Source organism: Sarcophilus harrisii, chromosome 4, assembly GCF_902635505.1.
Source record: "Sarcophilus harrisii chromosome 4, mSarHar1.11, whole genome shotgun sequence".
NCBI classification, from domain to species: domain Eukaryota; kingdom Metazoa; phylum Chordata; class Mammalia; order Dasyuromorphia; family Dasyuridae; genus Sarcophilus; species Sarcophilus harrisii.
The window spans coordinates 440,768,204-440,784,470 of NC_045429.1; the positions used below are offsets into that span (position 1 = coordinate 440,768,204).

Sequence of the window (16,267 nt, forward strand, 5' to 3'; positions counted from 1 at the left end):
ATGCAGCAGCAGGGATCTGTTTCAATGACACCCCTGGCCTAAATCACTGTCAGCTTTGATGCTCATATATGGAAGGCCCTCAGAAAGGCTGAAATGGATTCATGGTTGGAAGGTTGACAACACTTTTCTTCCTCACTCCATCTCATGGAATCCCTCTTTTCTTTCAAGACCCAGCTTACACACTACCTTCTACCACATGAAGCCTTTCCTCCGGCCTCCAACAGATATTCTTCCTCCCAGACTATCATTCATTTAACAGAAGCTATTTGTAATTGAATTTATTTGTATTTATTCCATTTATATTTATTCTGTTTTCACTTGTGTACATCCTTATCATCTTTACTATTTGTTAGAAAAGGGAGAATATAGGCTGTCATATCCCACACTCTAGCACACAGTAGTCAGGTGTGCGTATGTGTGTGTATATAATAGATGTATAATAAATGTTGGTTGGTTATTTGGGAACAGTACCAAAAATGTATGCTAAAGAGCAGCATGGGAAAGGACTCCATCTCTACTACATATGTCCTTCAAGAGAAGGCAAGCTCCTTGAAGTTAGGGAATATTTTTTTGTGTGTATTTGCATCCCCCATGTCTGCTTAAGAGGAGCTAAAAATAGGAGCTTAATAAATGCCATTTAGTAGCTATTTATTAGCATTATTATTTCTGTTGGTTGCTTAATAGTATTCCGGGAGCTTTCATAACATTTAGGGATTGATGCTGAGTGCCATATTGAAAGGTAGGAATAGAATCCCTGGCTCTTTGCCTTCACCTAATCCCCATGGCTTTAGCTCTGTAGTTAGTGATAGCTAAAGAAGATAGAATGAAGGGAATGCATTCACTTGGACCCAATCAAATGACAAACTGTTCTCCCAATGGAGAATCCTCCCTAGAAGTGCTCTTGATGAGATAGAAAAGAAATAGTGCTGAAACAGAAACTCTTCCTTCTGTGTTCTTTTCCCCAAGAAAAAGTGAAAAGCCTGGATGATTTGGTTGGGGTCATGGTGACCAGTTCCAGGCACCCAAAGGACACACGTAATAGGGGGATGACTCTTGTTTTGTTTGGCAGAATGGGGAGCACAGTTGCAGAGAGGCTGATTCCATGAGAAGAAAAATATCCATAAAATGAGACTACTTCATAAATGGGGTAGGAGAGCCCATTAAGCATTTTCTACAGCATGATAGTAGGAAAAAAAAGTGTGTTGTAGTGGAAAGGACACGGGATTTGAAATCTGAGGACAATCTCAATTCTGCTACATATTGTCTATGTGAACTCTGGTTAATTCATTTTATCTCTGTGGGCCTCAATTTCCCCAACTACACCATGGACTCATCCAGGGTCCCTTCTAACAAACCCACAAGAATTTGAGAGAGCAAAAGGACCTGAGCAGCCAGCCAATAACCAAAACAAGAAAGCAATCCTGACTTTAACTTAGCTGACAGGTGAATTGGAGACCCTCAAGAAGGAGGAAGCCATACCTGTAAAAGGCAGCCTGTTGGATAGCTCCTGTTGGCAGGAGCTCTGTGCTGAGCTCAAAGCTAAAATTTCCCCATTGCCTCTTGTATGCTGCTTCTGCCACTGAAAGAGATGTCACAGGGAGGATTCCTCAGCTCAGGCTGAGGCTGTGCTGGATGGCTTCGAGATGCTATGGGGATTAACCCACATCACACTAACCCATCCTCTGTCTTCCTTCTCTTCTGCAGCGACATTCTACCTATAGCAGCATGAGGGCAGCCGGCAAGGGGATGACCAAGCTCTCGGACCTGCCCGACCTTCCGCTCTCAGGTGAGTCTCTTTCCCCATCGTGGAACATCTGTGAGTGGGAAGAAATGAATTAAAAAATCCTTACCCTCTTTCCCAGTCCATTTTGCTGTCTTCCTTTCTTTGCATGGAACAGAACACTTAGACGTGTCAGGGATATATTTCCAGCCACTTTGACCTTGAACTGTCCTTGGCCCTAACAGCTCATCAGCCAGTGGAGAAGGGCCCGTTTCCTTCTAGCTTTCTTTTCACAGTGTGAATGTAACTAGGGAGAAAGGCATGGCTTTGTTCTTTTTTTAAAAACCAGGTCTCTAGTGAATTATGTGAAAATGGATTGGAATCTCAAGAGAATGAGAGCGGCTATTTTAAGAGGGGCCCCTATCTGGAGCTGAATTTCCATAACTTTCATAGTTTCTGAGAAATACATTCCTTTTTTATTTTAGGCCTCCTTTGTTTGTTTGTTTTCTTTTCATGTTCTCCCCCCATTCTGTTCCTCTCCCCCCAGTCGCATTCTATAGTCTTCCTTTGGATGGACATCCTGATAAGCAGGCCCTGGAAACGGATTTGGAGCTGGGCTGTCCCAGGCTCACTGTACCCTCGCCTTCCCTTCTGTGTGCAGTGCTGAGTTAGCTCAGCCTCCTAAAACCAAGAGAGAACCAGTTGGAAATAGGAGAACTTTCCCAGGGACAGGGAGCAGTGACTCTTTTAGGACTTGAAGGATCTGGGATCTCCCTGGCCGGGGTGTACCCCACCTCAAGGCAGAGTGAAGCCCCTCCAATACTTAGGAGATGGGTCATTGCAAGTTGCCGTGGCTCAAGAACTCATCACCTTGTGGCCAACATAGGAAGGATGGTCTTCAGCATGTAGTTAGGAAGGATCATGGGGCACTCACCTGACACCACTCTAGACTGATGGGATCTCAGCAGCTGCTCTTTGGTGAACCCTTTCTCTGCTTTCCATACCCCACTCTGGTTTGGGTTAATTAAACCTGGAGCTCAGAAGGGCAGCCCTGGAATCTGGGCTTTAGAATTTTACCAAATCCCTTGATCAATGAAGAGTAGTGCAAAGTAGGGCCATGGGAACCTCAGGTGAGCCCATGGAGTACAACCCCATTATTCTGTGGATAAGGAGAAAAATGGCAGAGAGGATGTTAGGTTGTCACAGTGACTTGAGAGGCCATCGACAGCTCCAGATGAAGTTGTTCTTAGTCTTAGTCAGGAAAGACTTGGATTTGAGTCCCACTTTTGACACATCCTGGTGACTCGGTACCCCAAGTGACTTAGACTTTCCAGTTACTGAGAAGGTACCTGGGACGCCCTTCTTTTCTCACCTCCACCTCTTAGAGCCCCAGTCTTCATGGCTCACTTCCTCTATGAACACTTCCCTGGGTCTCTCCTGTAGGTGTGATTTCTTTCCCTTCAAACCACCTTGTATTTACTTAACTCTATTGTATCCTCCATTGGAGGTCAGGGACTGTTCCATTTTTTTCCTCCTAGTGCTCAGCATAGTGCCTTGCACACACTAGGTGCTCAGTAACTGTTGGATTTAATCAACCCAAACTAACATGGGCTGTGGAAGAGCAGAGAGGAACAAGTCCTTTTGGGGTCCAGCCTCCTCAGTGACAGCAACATGCATATTTCCCAGGCTTCCTTTCCTTTATACTCTCCCACAAGAAGTACTGGAACTTTTTCCTTTTTCAAAAAAGAGAAACAAATAATAATCCGTGAGAACTTCTTAATTGAAATCCTGCTTATGTGGTAGATTGAGGAAAATCTTTCCTTCTTGATGCTAACACAGAGGATCTTCAATTCTACCATCTTAATTTAATCCATATTCAGTGTATTACTACTAAATCCTGCAGAGCCTCCTCACGGTGTGGAGATAACCCAGAATTTGTAAAGGCCATACCAGGGGATGGGCCAACAGGAAAATCCCATTGATCGACCTGTGGGTGTGTTGTCCAAGAAGGCTGGACATGGGGTCTTGAATTTTTCAGCCGCTGTGTCTCTCCAAGACCATCCACAAAATCTTGGTCTCTTTTGGTGGCAGGGATAGACGGCCTTGCCGGCTGGGAAATCTCTGAAGCCAAAATAATGGCGCTAGAGACCAGGGAGCCCTCAGCCCCTTTGGAAGACCCCCTTCGAGGATGGGGAGAGGCTGGTCCTTAGAAGCTGCATCCCTGGAGGGAGCGCCTCCAACCAATTAAATCTCAGATCCTCTGGACTCAGTGTTTGTTTCCTCCTCATTCAGGGAGGATGACTTCATTTTCTTGATGGCCAGAGGAACCATTATCCTAATTGATGAGACACATGCAGGGATGGAGGCCACAGGAGGCCATTTCCACTGAGTAAACAACCTGTGTCTCTCCCTCCCTCCCAAATCCTCTGCATCCGTACAGCCCTGTTTATCTGCTGGTGAGGGCCCGGCCCCTGAAGGATGCTGAGCACAGGATCTTGGGACTCGCGGGCAGCCACATGACGCTCCGCAGCTCTGTTTCTGCTCTCTCTGAGCTGGTTACTCTGGTGTTGCTTTGCCAAAGTAAGGATCGCAGGGTATCTTCCACTCTGTCTGTGACGGGTTCTAGGACCTGCTCTTGCTTTCAGATGCCCAAGAGAAGCAGGGGGACAGAGGAACAGACTGGAAATTCTAGTTCTGGCCCCACTACCAACTAGTTCTGGGTCAGTGAGGGACAGCATTTCCCCTCTCCGGACCACACCTTCCTCCCCTAAGACATCCAGAGATTGGAACTGAGTGATTCTCAGGGTCCCTTCCAACCTGGAAGTCTTATGATTCTTTTAAGAAATGTCGTCTTGCTATCTCTTTCCCTGCTTTCTTCTAGGGCAGATGGAAATCTAGAGCCTTAGATTTGAAGTCGAAGGTCCTGGATTCAAATTCTAGCTTTATCATTTACTTTTTACTTTTTCATCTAGTTGGGCCTTAGGTTCATTATCATTTATTTCTTTTGAGGCAATCAGGGTTAAGTGTCCCCCAGATAAATGAGGCCAGATTTGAACTCAGGAAGATGAACCTCCCCGAGTCCAGGCCTGGCGCTCTATCCATTGCACCACCTAGCTGCCTCTAGATGCTAACATTATCCCTATTTTATAGATTAAAAAACTGAGGCTTGCCCAGGGCCATATAGTTAAAACTTGTCCGAGGCCATCTTTGAATCCAAGGTTTTCTGATTCCCAAATCTGACATTGCCTACCGTACCATCTTCTGTGATGTCTTGGGTGCCTTCCAGCCCTAAACCCATCATCTTCTGACCCCAAAGGCCCCTTTCCAGATCCAGATCTATGAGCTTCACCTCTGACCAGATACCAGCAGTGGCAGGTGAGGCCCTAGGGGAATGTTAGAGTGAAAAAAGAATACGATACCTCTCTGAATAAATCTACTTAGTGGGACAGAAGGGTCTCTTCTCTCATTTTTCTCCAGTGGAGCCCTAATTTCACCTTCTTCAGCTGTTAAATAGAAGTTAATTTACTAGGTAGAAGTTAATTTACTAGTTTGTTTTTTTCTCCCAACTTCTCCTGGACGTAGTCCTTAATAATGACTGACTAAACTTTCTTTCTCCGATGTGATTTCTTCTAGAACAATTTGTTTCCCAGTCTGCCTTTAGCAGGATGGCCGGTGAATGTACTTGTCTACTTGGATGCACGTCCGGTCCTAGTTTCTGTGCTGGCTAAAGGTGCCCACTAAGGCAGGAAAACGATTACCTAGCTGTTGGCTCTGTACAAAATGGGTGATTGCTGTTGTTGTTCCCACAGACATCCTGAAGGGAAGAAATGAGGACCTGAAACCCGACCATTACCTCCGTAAGAGCCCTTCGCTCGAGTCCCTGAGCAGACCCCCTTCATTGGGCTTCAGTCATGCCAGATTGCTGACGCCTACCCCTGGGGGCTTGAAACCACAGAGCAAACTCAGGTACCAAGCTGTAAATGATGAGAAAGTCGAAAAAGCGTTTGGTGCTAGCTTCCGGTGGGAAAAACGCGGCCCCTGTTCCCAGGCCCTGCTGCCCAGCCTTTTCCGGTACCCATTCCAATTTAACCGGGCCCGGTGTAACCTTTCCCCGTTCACACACCAGCCACGCTCTGGTCAGCTGTTTAGCTATGCTCTGTAACTTCAGAAGCAGAAGATTCAGGTTTGGGGCCACATCATCTCTTTCCTAAACAAAAAGAGAGAGCTTCCAATGCTCAGCCGGAAAGAGCTTCTTCAGGCCTGGAGAAAGGGAAACATTGAGCATGTTGCATGCCCACTGGGGACTAGCCATACACAAGTTCATTTGCTCTCTTTCCTCCTCCTCTTCCTCCTCTTCCTCCCTTTTCTCTTCCTAACCTTCTTCCTCCTCCTTTTCCTCTCCTTCCCCGTCTTTGTCTTCTTTCTCCTTTTCCTCCTCTTCCTTCTTTTCCCTCCCTCCACTGCCAGCTTGTTCCTGCCGTCTCTGTCCCCCACTCATGGAAGGTCTGCCGCAGATTCTCTTCCTTCAGCTCTGTGCTTGGCCAGAGTCAGCAGCTCACTTGCCGCTTCTCCTTCTGGGCCCTTCTGCGCCACTCTCCGGTTTCCAGGGTTTTGTGCGCTCCTAGTATCTTATTTTAGCTCATTAATAAGCGAATATGTATTGAGTAATTGACTTGATTCAGTTTACTTCAGCTGCCATATGCAAGGCAACCTTTAAGCATTTATTAAGCACTTACTATGTACCAGGGAAGAAAAAGAAAAATCCAGAGCAGTTCCTGCCTTCAGGGGCTTAAACCCTGAGGGAGAGCTCAGGCGCACATACAAGACAAATGCTGCTTAGCTGAGAGAAGGACTCCAGCAGTGGGGGAGAGCAGGAGAGGGCTCCTGGAGAAAGTGGTGTTGGAGCTGTGCCTTGAAGGAAGGGAAAGATTCCAAGAGGGATGGGGAGGAGGGACATCATTCCGGGCACAAGGGACAGCTGGGCCCAGTCCTGGAGGTAGGAGCTAGGATTCCGTGTTACAGATCAGAGGTCAGGTAGGTGTGGAGATAGTGAACTTCTCCTGAAGGACACAGACTTCATTTTCTTTTCTCTTCTGGCTTCTTGCCTATTTTAGCCACTGACATCCTGCAAAGGCTTTTTCTTTTCCCTCTGCATCTGCCATCCATGGGCAGTTTAGCCACTTCCCCGGTCTCTTACCCCCTCTGCACTCATGATTCTCCAGGCTGTGCCTTAAGACTTTATCTGCACATTGCCTTTAGTCTTGTTCCAAAACCATACTCTCGCTTGCCCGCGTTTGGCCATTCCATCAAACAGCTAAAACTTAGCATGTCAGAAATAGAGGTCATCCATTTCTCTCTTTCCTTCCCCATTGCCAGGGAGCTCTGGTCACCTTCATTTCTCTTTTCCTAGTCACAACTACAGAGGGATTTTCTCCCTTCCCCCACCCGGGTCATTCGACCTTCCTTCCAGCCTTCATTCTACATTCCTGCATCACCTTCTGGATTATTTCTCCTTATCAGCCAATCAGCAGGAATTTAGTAAGCGCCTACTATGGACCAGGCACTTTGCTAGGTACCAGGGGAAGTCCCTATCATGTGCCGAGTTAGGATAACCCCAAGGCAGGAACTGATCCCATGCTAGTGATCTGCTAGAATATAAACTCTTCGCTGGTGGAGATCATTTCATTCTTTGTATTTGTAACCCCAGTGCCTGCACACAGAAAGGATTTGATAAATGCTTACTGATAGTTAGTCTACTGAGGAGGTGCAATGTATTCACAGATAATTAAATGTAGGACATAGATAAAATCAATACACTCTGATAGGGATGGGAGTCAGGAAATGCTTTCTGAAGAAAATGGTACTTCTCAAGCACGGTGTTCTGCTGTTACTCAAGAGTCAGCCTTGGCTCCCTATTGGTTTCCAATTCAGAGTGCTCAGGTTGGTTTTGGGAGCTCTGTCTACACTCACATTAGCTTTATTTCTAAGAAGTTTTTGGCTTCCACTCCAGCTTGCACAGCATGCTCCATGTACTTCATCATCGATATGCTCCCTTCACCCCATTCCTTTCTCTCTGTGTCTCTCTGTCTCTCCTCTCTCTTTGTCTCTGTCTCTCTCTGTCTCTCTCTCTCTTTCCCTCTCTCTCTCTGTCTCTGTCTCTCTGTCTCTCTCTCTCTGTCTCTCTGTCTCTACCTCTCTCTGTTGTGTCTCTCTGCCATACACACACACACACACACACCCCTTTCACAATGTCTTCCTTGATGAGCTCCATTAGTCTCAAATCCTCCAGAGTTGACCCATTGCCAAGCAGAGCACTTTATGAACGAGAGGGATGCTCTACCACCAAAAAGCATCATTCATTCAGGCTTTAAAAAAATAAAAATTCACTGATGCTTTGGGGGTTTTAGGAACATTTGGCCCTTCCCAATGGACTCTTCTTCCTCCTCCACCAATAGAACTTTCCCACCTAATAAAAAAATATAGCTAAGCCAAACCCAGCCAGTGCAGTGACCAGTTCACCATCGCTCCCCAAGTCCCGAGGTCTTTGTTGCCCCCCAATTCCAGCTGATGTTCCTGTAACTGACGTGTGTGTTTAATGATGTGCCTAACACACTGACCTGTGTCTTTGCCTCCTGCTGATTATGTATTGCTTGCACTCATTTAACACCTGGTGGGTGCCTGACTAAAGTCTCACGACCACCTTAAATCCTGCCTTTCCTGATCCCAATGGCTAGGACTTTGGATGAGCCCTTTTTAACCCTCCTCAGCCTTCCCAGGTGTTCAGTTCAAGTGACTGGTTGATTTCCCAGGAGACTTTGCCATCTTCACAACTGCTGTTTTGTTGTATGTTTTATCTAAATTGTCTTGTATTTTTTTCCATTTTTTTCACGTTTATGTTGTCTGCATGCTCATGTATTTTCATGTGTGTATGTCCCATCTCCTCTCTCCCCCCAACATTAGATTGTGAACTTCTTGAGGGCAGGTCTCTGTCTCTGTTCCTTCCACTTCTCCCTAGAGCATCTAGTTCCCTACGTGTGGTAGGGATTCAATAAATGTTGTTGATTGACATTGACTGGCAGTGTGGTCTAATGGATAACGCCTTCACGTGGGAGTGGCTGATTCATTGTTCAATAGTGTATGGTGTGCCTTAGTTTACAGCTTTGTTGAAAGAGGATAGTCATCTCTACCACATCATTCATGGTGTATTGTGATGGGAATTTATGCCTTAGGACCAAAGAAACACTGATTTGGAGGGAATCTCAGAAATCACTTTCTAGTCCAACTTTTAACCTGAACAAGAATTCCCTTCTCAAAACTCCTTTAAAAATGATGTAATGTTCTCCAATAATCCTCACTTCTCAAGACCTCTCCTCCTTTAGGAGAGCTCAGACCACTAGAACAGGGGTTCTTAACCTGGGTCCTGCAAACTTGATGATTGTGGTGGTGGAGTTTAATCCTGTCTGACCCCATTTGGGGTTTTCTTGACAAGTTCCTGGAGTGGTTTGTCATTTCCTTCTTCAGCCCATTTTACAGATGAGGAAACTGAGGAAACAGTGTTAAGTGCCTTGTCCAGGATCACACAGTTAGGATGTATCTGAGGCCAGATTTGAACAGGTCTTCCTGATTTCAAGCCCAGCTCTCAATCCACTGAGCCACCTCCTGCCCTGGGCAACTGGATTTAAATATAACTGGATTCCTTTGTCATCCTGTGTATTTTATTCAGTTAAAAGCATTCTTCTGAGAAGCAGAGCTCAGGTTTCACCTGTGACGCAGCAGAGGTTACCAGCGAGCATCTTCCTCCCTGTGACTTGGCCTCATTTTTCCTAATTCTGTTCTCCAGGGCAAATGTCATTTCTATTACTTTTAGCATCTATCCAGTGGATACTCTGGCCCATCAACTCCTGCTCTCACCACAGGTGCTCTTGGAGAAAGACACAGCATTGTTGTCGGCTTGTTCCCCTGTGGGCTCCCAGTGTCTGGCAGCAGCGGGGCCCTTGTTGCTGCCCGGATGGCCTTCCTCCATCCACTGCTCCACAGGAGGTTTCCACGTCTGTCTCCCCAACTTCTCAGCAAGAATGCTTAGTTCTTGTGAAGTAACCTTCTTCCTGGGGTACTCCCAACTTAGGTCCCACTAACAGTGGGATCAGCTGCGAGGATTCCAAAAACTCAATCACACAAATCTACTCTAGAGCCCCTCACTTCACACATGAGAGCACAGAAGGAGGGGACATGATTTGCCCCATGTCTTTCGGAAGTTTAACACAAAGCCCCAGATTTTCCATAGTTTTTCTATTTATGTCTAGTAGGGTCCTTCATAGGTTTAGAATTGAAACAGACCTTAGAGGCCTGAAGTTTAATATCCTCATTATACAGATGAGCAGAGAGGTTAATTAATTTCCCTGGGTCACACAGTCAGGGTCTGAAGGTGGGATTCAAATTTTGCTCTTCCTAACACTCTGCCTACTATACCACCTCGCCTTCAGTGGGTTTGGAGACTCAAAACAAGTTACAGGCACAGGAAGTCATATTACTCTTCTAAGATTCAAAGCATCTCAGTGAATGTGTGTACATCTGTTGCTATGTTGTTTATTATGCAAATTACATAATGCATGAGAAGATATCACAAATGTGATTTGCTCTTGAGGTACATTCTCTCCCAAGCCATTCATTCTGTCATTTATCCATTCATCAAGCAGTTATTAAATGCCTACTATGTGCAAAGTCCTTGAGGAGATAATATGTCCATCGACAAGCAATTATGAAGTGCCTACTATATGCCACACACCCAAAGTGGATAGGGACATCCTATCCGCAAGGAGTTTACATTATTGGGGGAAAACAACAACATAGAGATAACTCTATGCAGAATGAATATATGTAATATATAATGTATATCTACACATATATAAATGCAAGATAGTGAGGGAGGAAGAGCATTAGTTGTTGGGGGAAGATAGGTTTAGAAAAGGCTTCATGCAGAAGATGGTTCTTGAGCAATGAACTATGTCTTGAAGGAAGAGAGGAACTCTACAAAGTAAAGGTGAAAGAGAGACTGCAGGGGACAGAGCAAGTGTAAAGACTTAGAGATGGGAAATGAGACAGGAAAAAACAAAAGGCAGTTTATCTGTGTCACAGAGTGCAAGAGGAGGATTACTGTCCAGTATCGCCTGAAAGATGAGGCTCAGACAAAAGTAGGAAGTAATTGCTCTCAAGGAGCTTTTACCCTGCTAAGAGAGAGAGTACAGATTGTGCTAGAGGATGTGCAGTAGATCATAAGGGGTCACAGATCAATCATTTCAACCTAGAAGATATCTTAGAGGTCACCTAATCACATTTTCCTTTGATAGATGAGAAACCCAATGTCATAGATAAGTAGTGACAGATCCGGGATTTGAAACCCACATCCTTTGACTCCCATCTAGCATTCTTTAAATGTTGCACCCACACCCTCCTAACAAGAAATGTGCTCATGCAAAAAGGACTACAATGTAAAATAGAGGGGGGCAGTGGTGAATCCACAGAAATCTAGAGGTAACTAATTCACTGAAACCAATTAAAAGCACCAATCTTGGGTCAGACTTTTTCCTTCTACATCCTCACTATCGTGTTTGGAAATTGCTTCCTCTGGAAACCCTGATTACATTAATTGTTAAAATAATTGTCCTACAGATATTGAGGGGTTCACAAAATACATTTGCCTTGTGTTCTTTCTGCCCTGACTTTGGTATGGCCACCACTACAATCTGATTCCTAACACTCTCCCCTTTGTCGTTGTTGTGTGTGCTCTAGAACGTTTCCATCCTAACATGCCTTTGCTTTCTATAAAACACAATATTAGGAAAATTTGGTACTTATATTTTTAAAATTACCAAATCAGGTAAGATACATAATATTTCACAAACCTGAAAACAAATCTGTAAATATAAGCTATCAATAACTGTAGGAATAGAATTTTGAGTTTGACGTATTCTGAGTAAGAGACATTGGGTGATCCTATATATTCATTATTTGAAAAGGTAAGCTTGGATGAAATCTAGTATCAATATTGGTAATTGATAGAAAACCAGGAAAGGTAGGGGAAGAGCTTCTATAACTATAAGTTATTTGTTTTCAACCACCTCATTCTTTGAAATTCCAGAGTTTCCATGAAGTTGTTTAGTTTTGGCTTAAAAAAAATAAACTTAACCCAACAATGATACCATCTCCTCCCATAGGACTGATATCCAGTAATCACCAGTGCATTCATCAATTTGTTCCCATTAATTAGCCCTTTGAAAGATGTCTGTTGAACTGGGCTGGCCCAGTTGAAATAAATGAGTCTAGGTTTTTTAGCAAGCACATCACTGGCAGGGATAGGAAATATTTTGACTCCTGTGTTTTCTCTAACCTTAGTGTGGAAAGAAAGGATCCACTGGCTGCTCTGGCCCGGGAATATGGTGGTTCCAAGCGGAATGCCTTGCTGAAATGGTGTCAGAAGAAAACAGAAGGCTATCCGGTAAGGAATGAATGCCTTCCATTGGGAAGAGTCTTGTAATAATGGCATGCTTGTGTATCAGCCTGGATGTGGCCAGCCTCATAGTGCAGGGGGTTAGAGTTCCCCCTGCCCTTTGTTTTTCTTTCCAAATGCTCTATCATTGCTTAGGTGGCCTGAGAAGCATTTCATTTGTGAGTTTTAATTCACAAAGCATTTGTCTCTTAACCTCTTTCAGATTCAATTTCTGCATTTGTAAAATGGAGAGGAATAATAATATCTACTTCATGAGGCTATTGTGAGAAAAGTGATATAATATTTGTAAAATACTTGGCAAGCCTTAGAGAGCAATGTAAATGTTAGTTGTTATCATTATTCTTTTATTTATTTGGTTATTTGTTTGGTTATTTGTTTTTAATCTGGTGAAGGCAGAAAAAACTGATAAATATTGGAAGGAATTCTTCCTAACTCTTCCATCTCTACTTTTTCCCTGTTACAATTTACTACTCCTGTGATATAAAATAGGTGTCCCTAAATTTCAAAACTGTCCAAGAGGGCATATGACAAGTCCCAGAAGCTCATGGTCAATAATATCTGTACAGTCTTTATACTGTTTCCAATTTGTAATTTTATATATTATTTTTCAGTTTGAAACTTGGGTTATGAAATTAAACTTGGTCAAGATTATTGATTCTAGTAATATAGGGAACTCTCAGAAGAGGAATCTCTTTCTACCAATGCCAGTTGGCACCTTCTATGCAGTTTATAGTCTTAGGGAGTTGTCTAGAACCCCAAAATACCATACAAATTGATTTGTCCAGTATTTCCTAGGCAACCTGTGCCATGAGTAGGACTTGATCCCTAGGTCTTCTTGACTCTTGAAAACCTTCTGTGAAAGCATACTACCTCTCAATGAACACTGGCCCTTTTCTAATCAGATTTCCCCTGGTTTCCACAATCATATATGCGCACATTGTGAGGGTGGGGTTTTTGTCGAGTTTTCTTGACGTCATTTTTTATATGATCGTCATTTCTGGCAAATGAGGGGGGGTTATGTTAGATGAAATCTGAGGCAAAACTGCTGTTTCCTCCTCCGCCATTCTGCCTCTTGTCATTTAATCTGCCTTTTGAACGAAGAACAATAGTTCTGAAACTGGCCAGATGACTATCCAATGGTGGGTATAAAATTCCACTCCCATAGTCTCTCCCTCCCTATCAAGATGAGGACATCATTATTGAACAAATGGGTGGATAGATGGATACATGGATGTTTGGATGAATGAATGAATGACTAAAAAAGCATTCTGTAGGTGTTCCAAATATCAGGTGCTGTGCTAAGTACTTGTGATACAAGCTTTTAAAAAGAAACCCTTTCCAAGCCCATTCTTTAAAAAAAAAATCTGATCTTAACAAACACCAAATAAAATGGCCTTTGCCATAAAAATAGGAGATCAGAAAAAAGTTCTTATGCATGAATAGAATAACTACATTATGACTAGCTTTTTTTTGGACTGATAATAAGCCACTTTTTAGAAGTTGCTTTTAAAAGTTTGACCTGTTTTTCAAAACTTCCTTCTTTGCTCTGAATAAAAAAATGATGGCTTAATGCCCATCTTGTCTTAATTTTCTTTTGAACTTCCAGGATGACACATAGAGAGTAGTTACCAGAAAAGGATGTTTTGCTTTGGGGAAGTAGAAAAGTAAGAGACGCCAGGATACACAGGTGACAGAGATAGCTGGCCTGGAAACCCTCAAAGACCGAGAAAGGTCACCTAGATCTATGATTGAGGACCCCAAATTGGTGGAATCATGGATCCCTGAAGCATGGAAGCAACAGTGAAAGGCAGTCTGATGTGGTGACTCAGAGCTGGGGAAACCTGGATTATCCTGAATAGCATTTGCTTTATATACATTTATCTTTCCTATTATGCTATAAACTTCTTGACAGTAGGGCCTATTTATTGCCCTTTTTGTATTCTCAGTGCTTAGTATTGTACATAGCACACCGTAGGTGCTTAATAAATGTTTTTTGGTTGAATGACTTCTGACACCAGTTGTGTCACCCTTGAAAATCCTCTCGGTGCCTGCAGTAAATTTTTTAATCAAGCAAGCAATGATAAATTTATTAATTAATTATAATTATTAATTAACTAACCCTATCTAATGGGTAGAACATCAGCTATGGAATCTGGAAAATTTGGTTTCAAATTTTCTTTCTTTTGAACTTCAAAACCCCGATGTAGACTTGTGTGATCTTAAATAAGTCACTTAACTTCTTGGAGAATCAGTCAATTCTTTTTATTTTTTAATTTATTTTTAATACACATTGCTTTATGAATCATGTTGGGAGAGAAAAATCAGAGCAAAATGGGAAAACCATGGGAGAGATTTAAAAAAACAGATAAAAGAAGTGAACCTAGCATGTGCTGATTTACATTCAGTCTCCAGAGTTCTTTTTCTGGATGCAGATGGCATTTTCTGTCTAAGGTCTTTTGGGATAGCTTTGGATCAGTCAATTAATCAATCAAGCTAGGAAACTAGTGAGCCAGCAGTCATACCAGGCACTAGGCTCTGTACTGGGGATCCAGAAAAAGACAAAAACAGTCCCTACCCTCAAGGAGCACAAAATCTAATGGATTCTATTAAACACAAACACTGATTAAACTCCTACAATTAGCACAGTACTTGGCACAGGGCTAGCACTTTAGAAATGCTTTTTCATTCATTCCTTCCCTTCTACTTTTATCTGATTTATCTGAATCTCACAGAAACTTATTGAGAAAGGTGCTAGAGATATGATAATATCATTGCATTTGAGGCCCCAGAGAAGTCCAGTAACTTAGGATCATCAATCTAAACACAGAAACCACATTTTCCAGAAGGAAAAACTAAGTCCCAGAAAAGTGGTGGGTGACTTGACCAAGATTAAACAGATAGAAAGTGGCTAAGCAGTGCATTGAACTCATGTGCTTCAATTCCAAGCATTCTTTTTTTTCTTTTAAAAAAAAAATATATATATATATATATATATATATATATATATATATATATATATATATATATAACAGGCTAAAAAAAAACATACAACAGAAGTGCTTTTATAAGATACAATTAGTAATGCAAATTTAAATCTTCTAAACAATCAGCAGTATTATTCTGCTACTAACTATAACACAATGGCATTAACATTTTGTTTATCCCATTATTTGTATTCGTTCTGTTTATAATTTTAAACTGACTGGTTACTGACTGAATTTGGGAACCATTTGCAAGATAACTTTATTTTGATATTTAATACTGTAAATTTGGAAGATCTTAGAATTTTTCCTGGAATATAATCTCTTAGGTATAGAATTCTGTATGATAAGTGTATAATTGATTTGTGTATCACAAAGTTTTAGTTCTGTACTCTCCAGAAAAAAAATTTATTTCATAGGCTCAATGATAGCAGAAAGCACCAAGTGTAGCATTGTTTCCACCTTAGCACTGAGTGTCCCATACCCGGGCTTCTACAGGTCAGAAGTGAAAGAATTGGGGTTTAAACTCAAATCTTTGCAACTAGCACATCATCCACCCCCAAGCCTCTTGCTGGTAAGTGATGAGTGATTGTAATACTTTTTATTCCTGCCTCCTAATGGTAGATTGATAAAAGGATGAAATCGATAAAAGGTAGACAGATAAGAAGCAACTCTGAGCCCTTGTGGAAAAATAAAAGCCAACATAAATAGACAAGATGCTTATCGTTATTACAACTAAATTATGCCAAAGATCTAGGCTTCCTGGTATTTCCACTCCTGAGTCAAAGAATGACATTTCCTGATAGAGAAATAAGCTAAGCCATTCCTTGTTCAACATCTGGAAGTATTTCCTAAACCATTGTACACTGGATAAAACCCCAAATTCATTTACCCCAAGAATTTGTCTTCTATTAATTTTTCAACCCATCTGGACTTTGAAGTGAGAACATAATCGGTGGATTTCTGAGCAATTTGCTGGTAATTCGATGGTGCTGTCTGTGAAGCGCTAACTGTGACTGGGGGCACTGTGTGAGCTGACAGGTGCTGGAGCTAACTTGG

General features: G+C 42.6%; 1 protein-coding gene across 10 annotated transcripts in view; it reads left to right on the forward strand.

Annotated features, from left to right (window-relative positions):
- Positions 1–16,267, forward strand: part of SPECC1 (sperm antigen with calponin homology and coiled-coil domains 1) — a 321,163-nt gene that overhangs the window by 232,398 nt on the left and 72,498 nt on the right. For all 10 annotated transcript variants that reach the window (XM_031967836.1, XM_031967838.1, XM_031967839.1 and 7 more), the window contains 3 exons: positions 1,705–1,786; positions 5,530–5,686; positions 12,113–12,215. In XM_031967836.1, the coding sequence (XP_031823696.1) occupies positions 1,705–1,786; positions 5,530–5,686; positions 12,113–12,215 (342 nt within the window). The remainder of the gene's footprint in view (positions 1–1,704; positions 1,787–5,529; positions 5,687–12,112; positions 12,216–16,267) is intronic.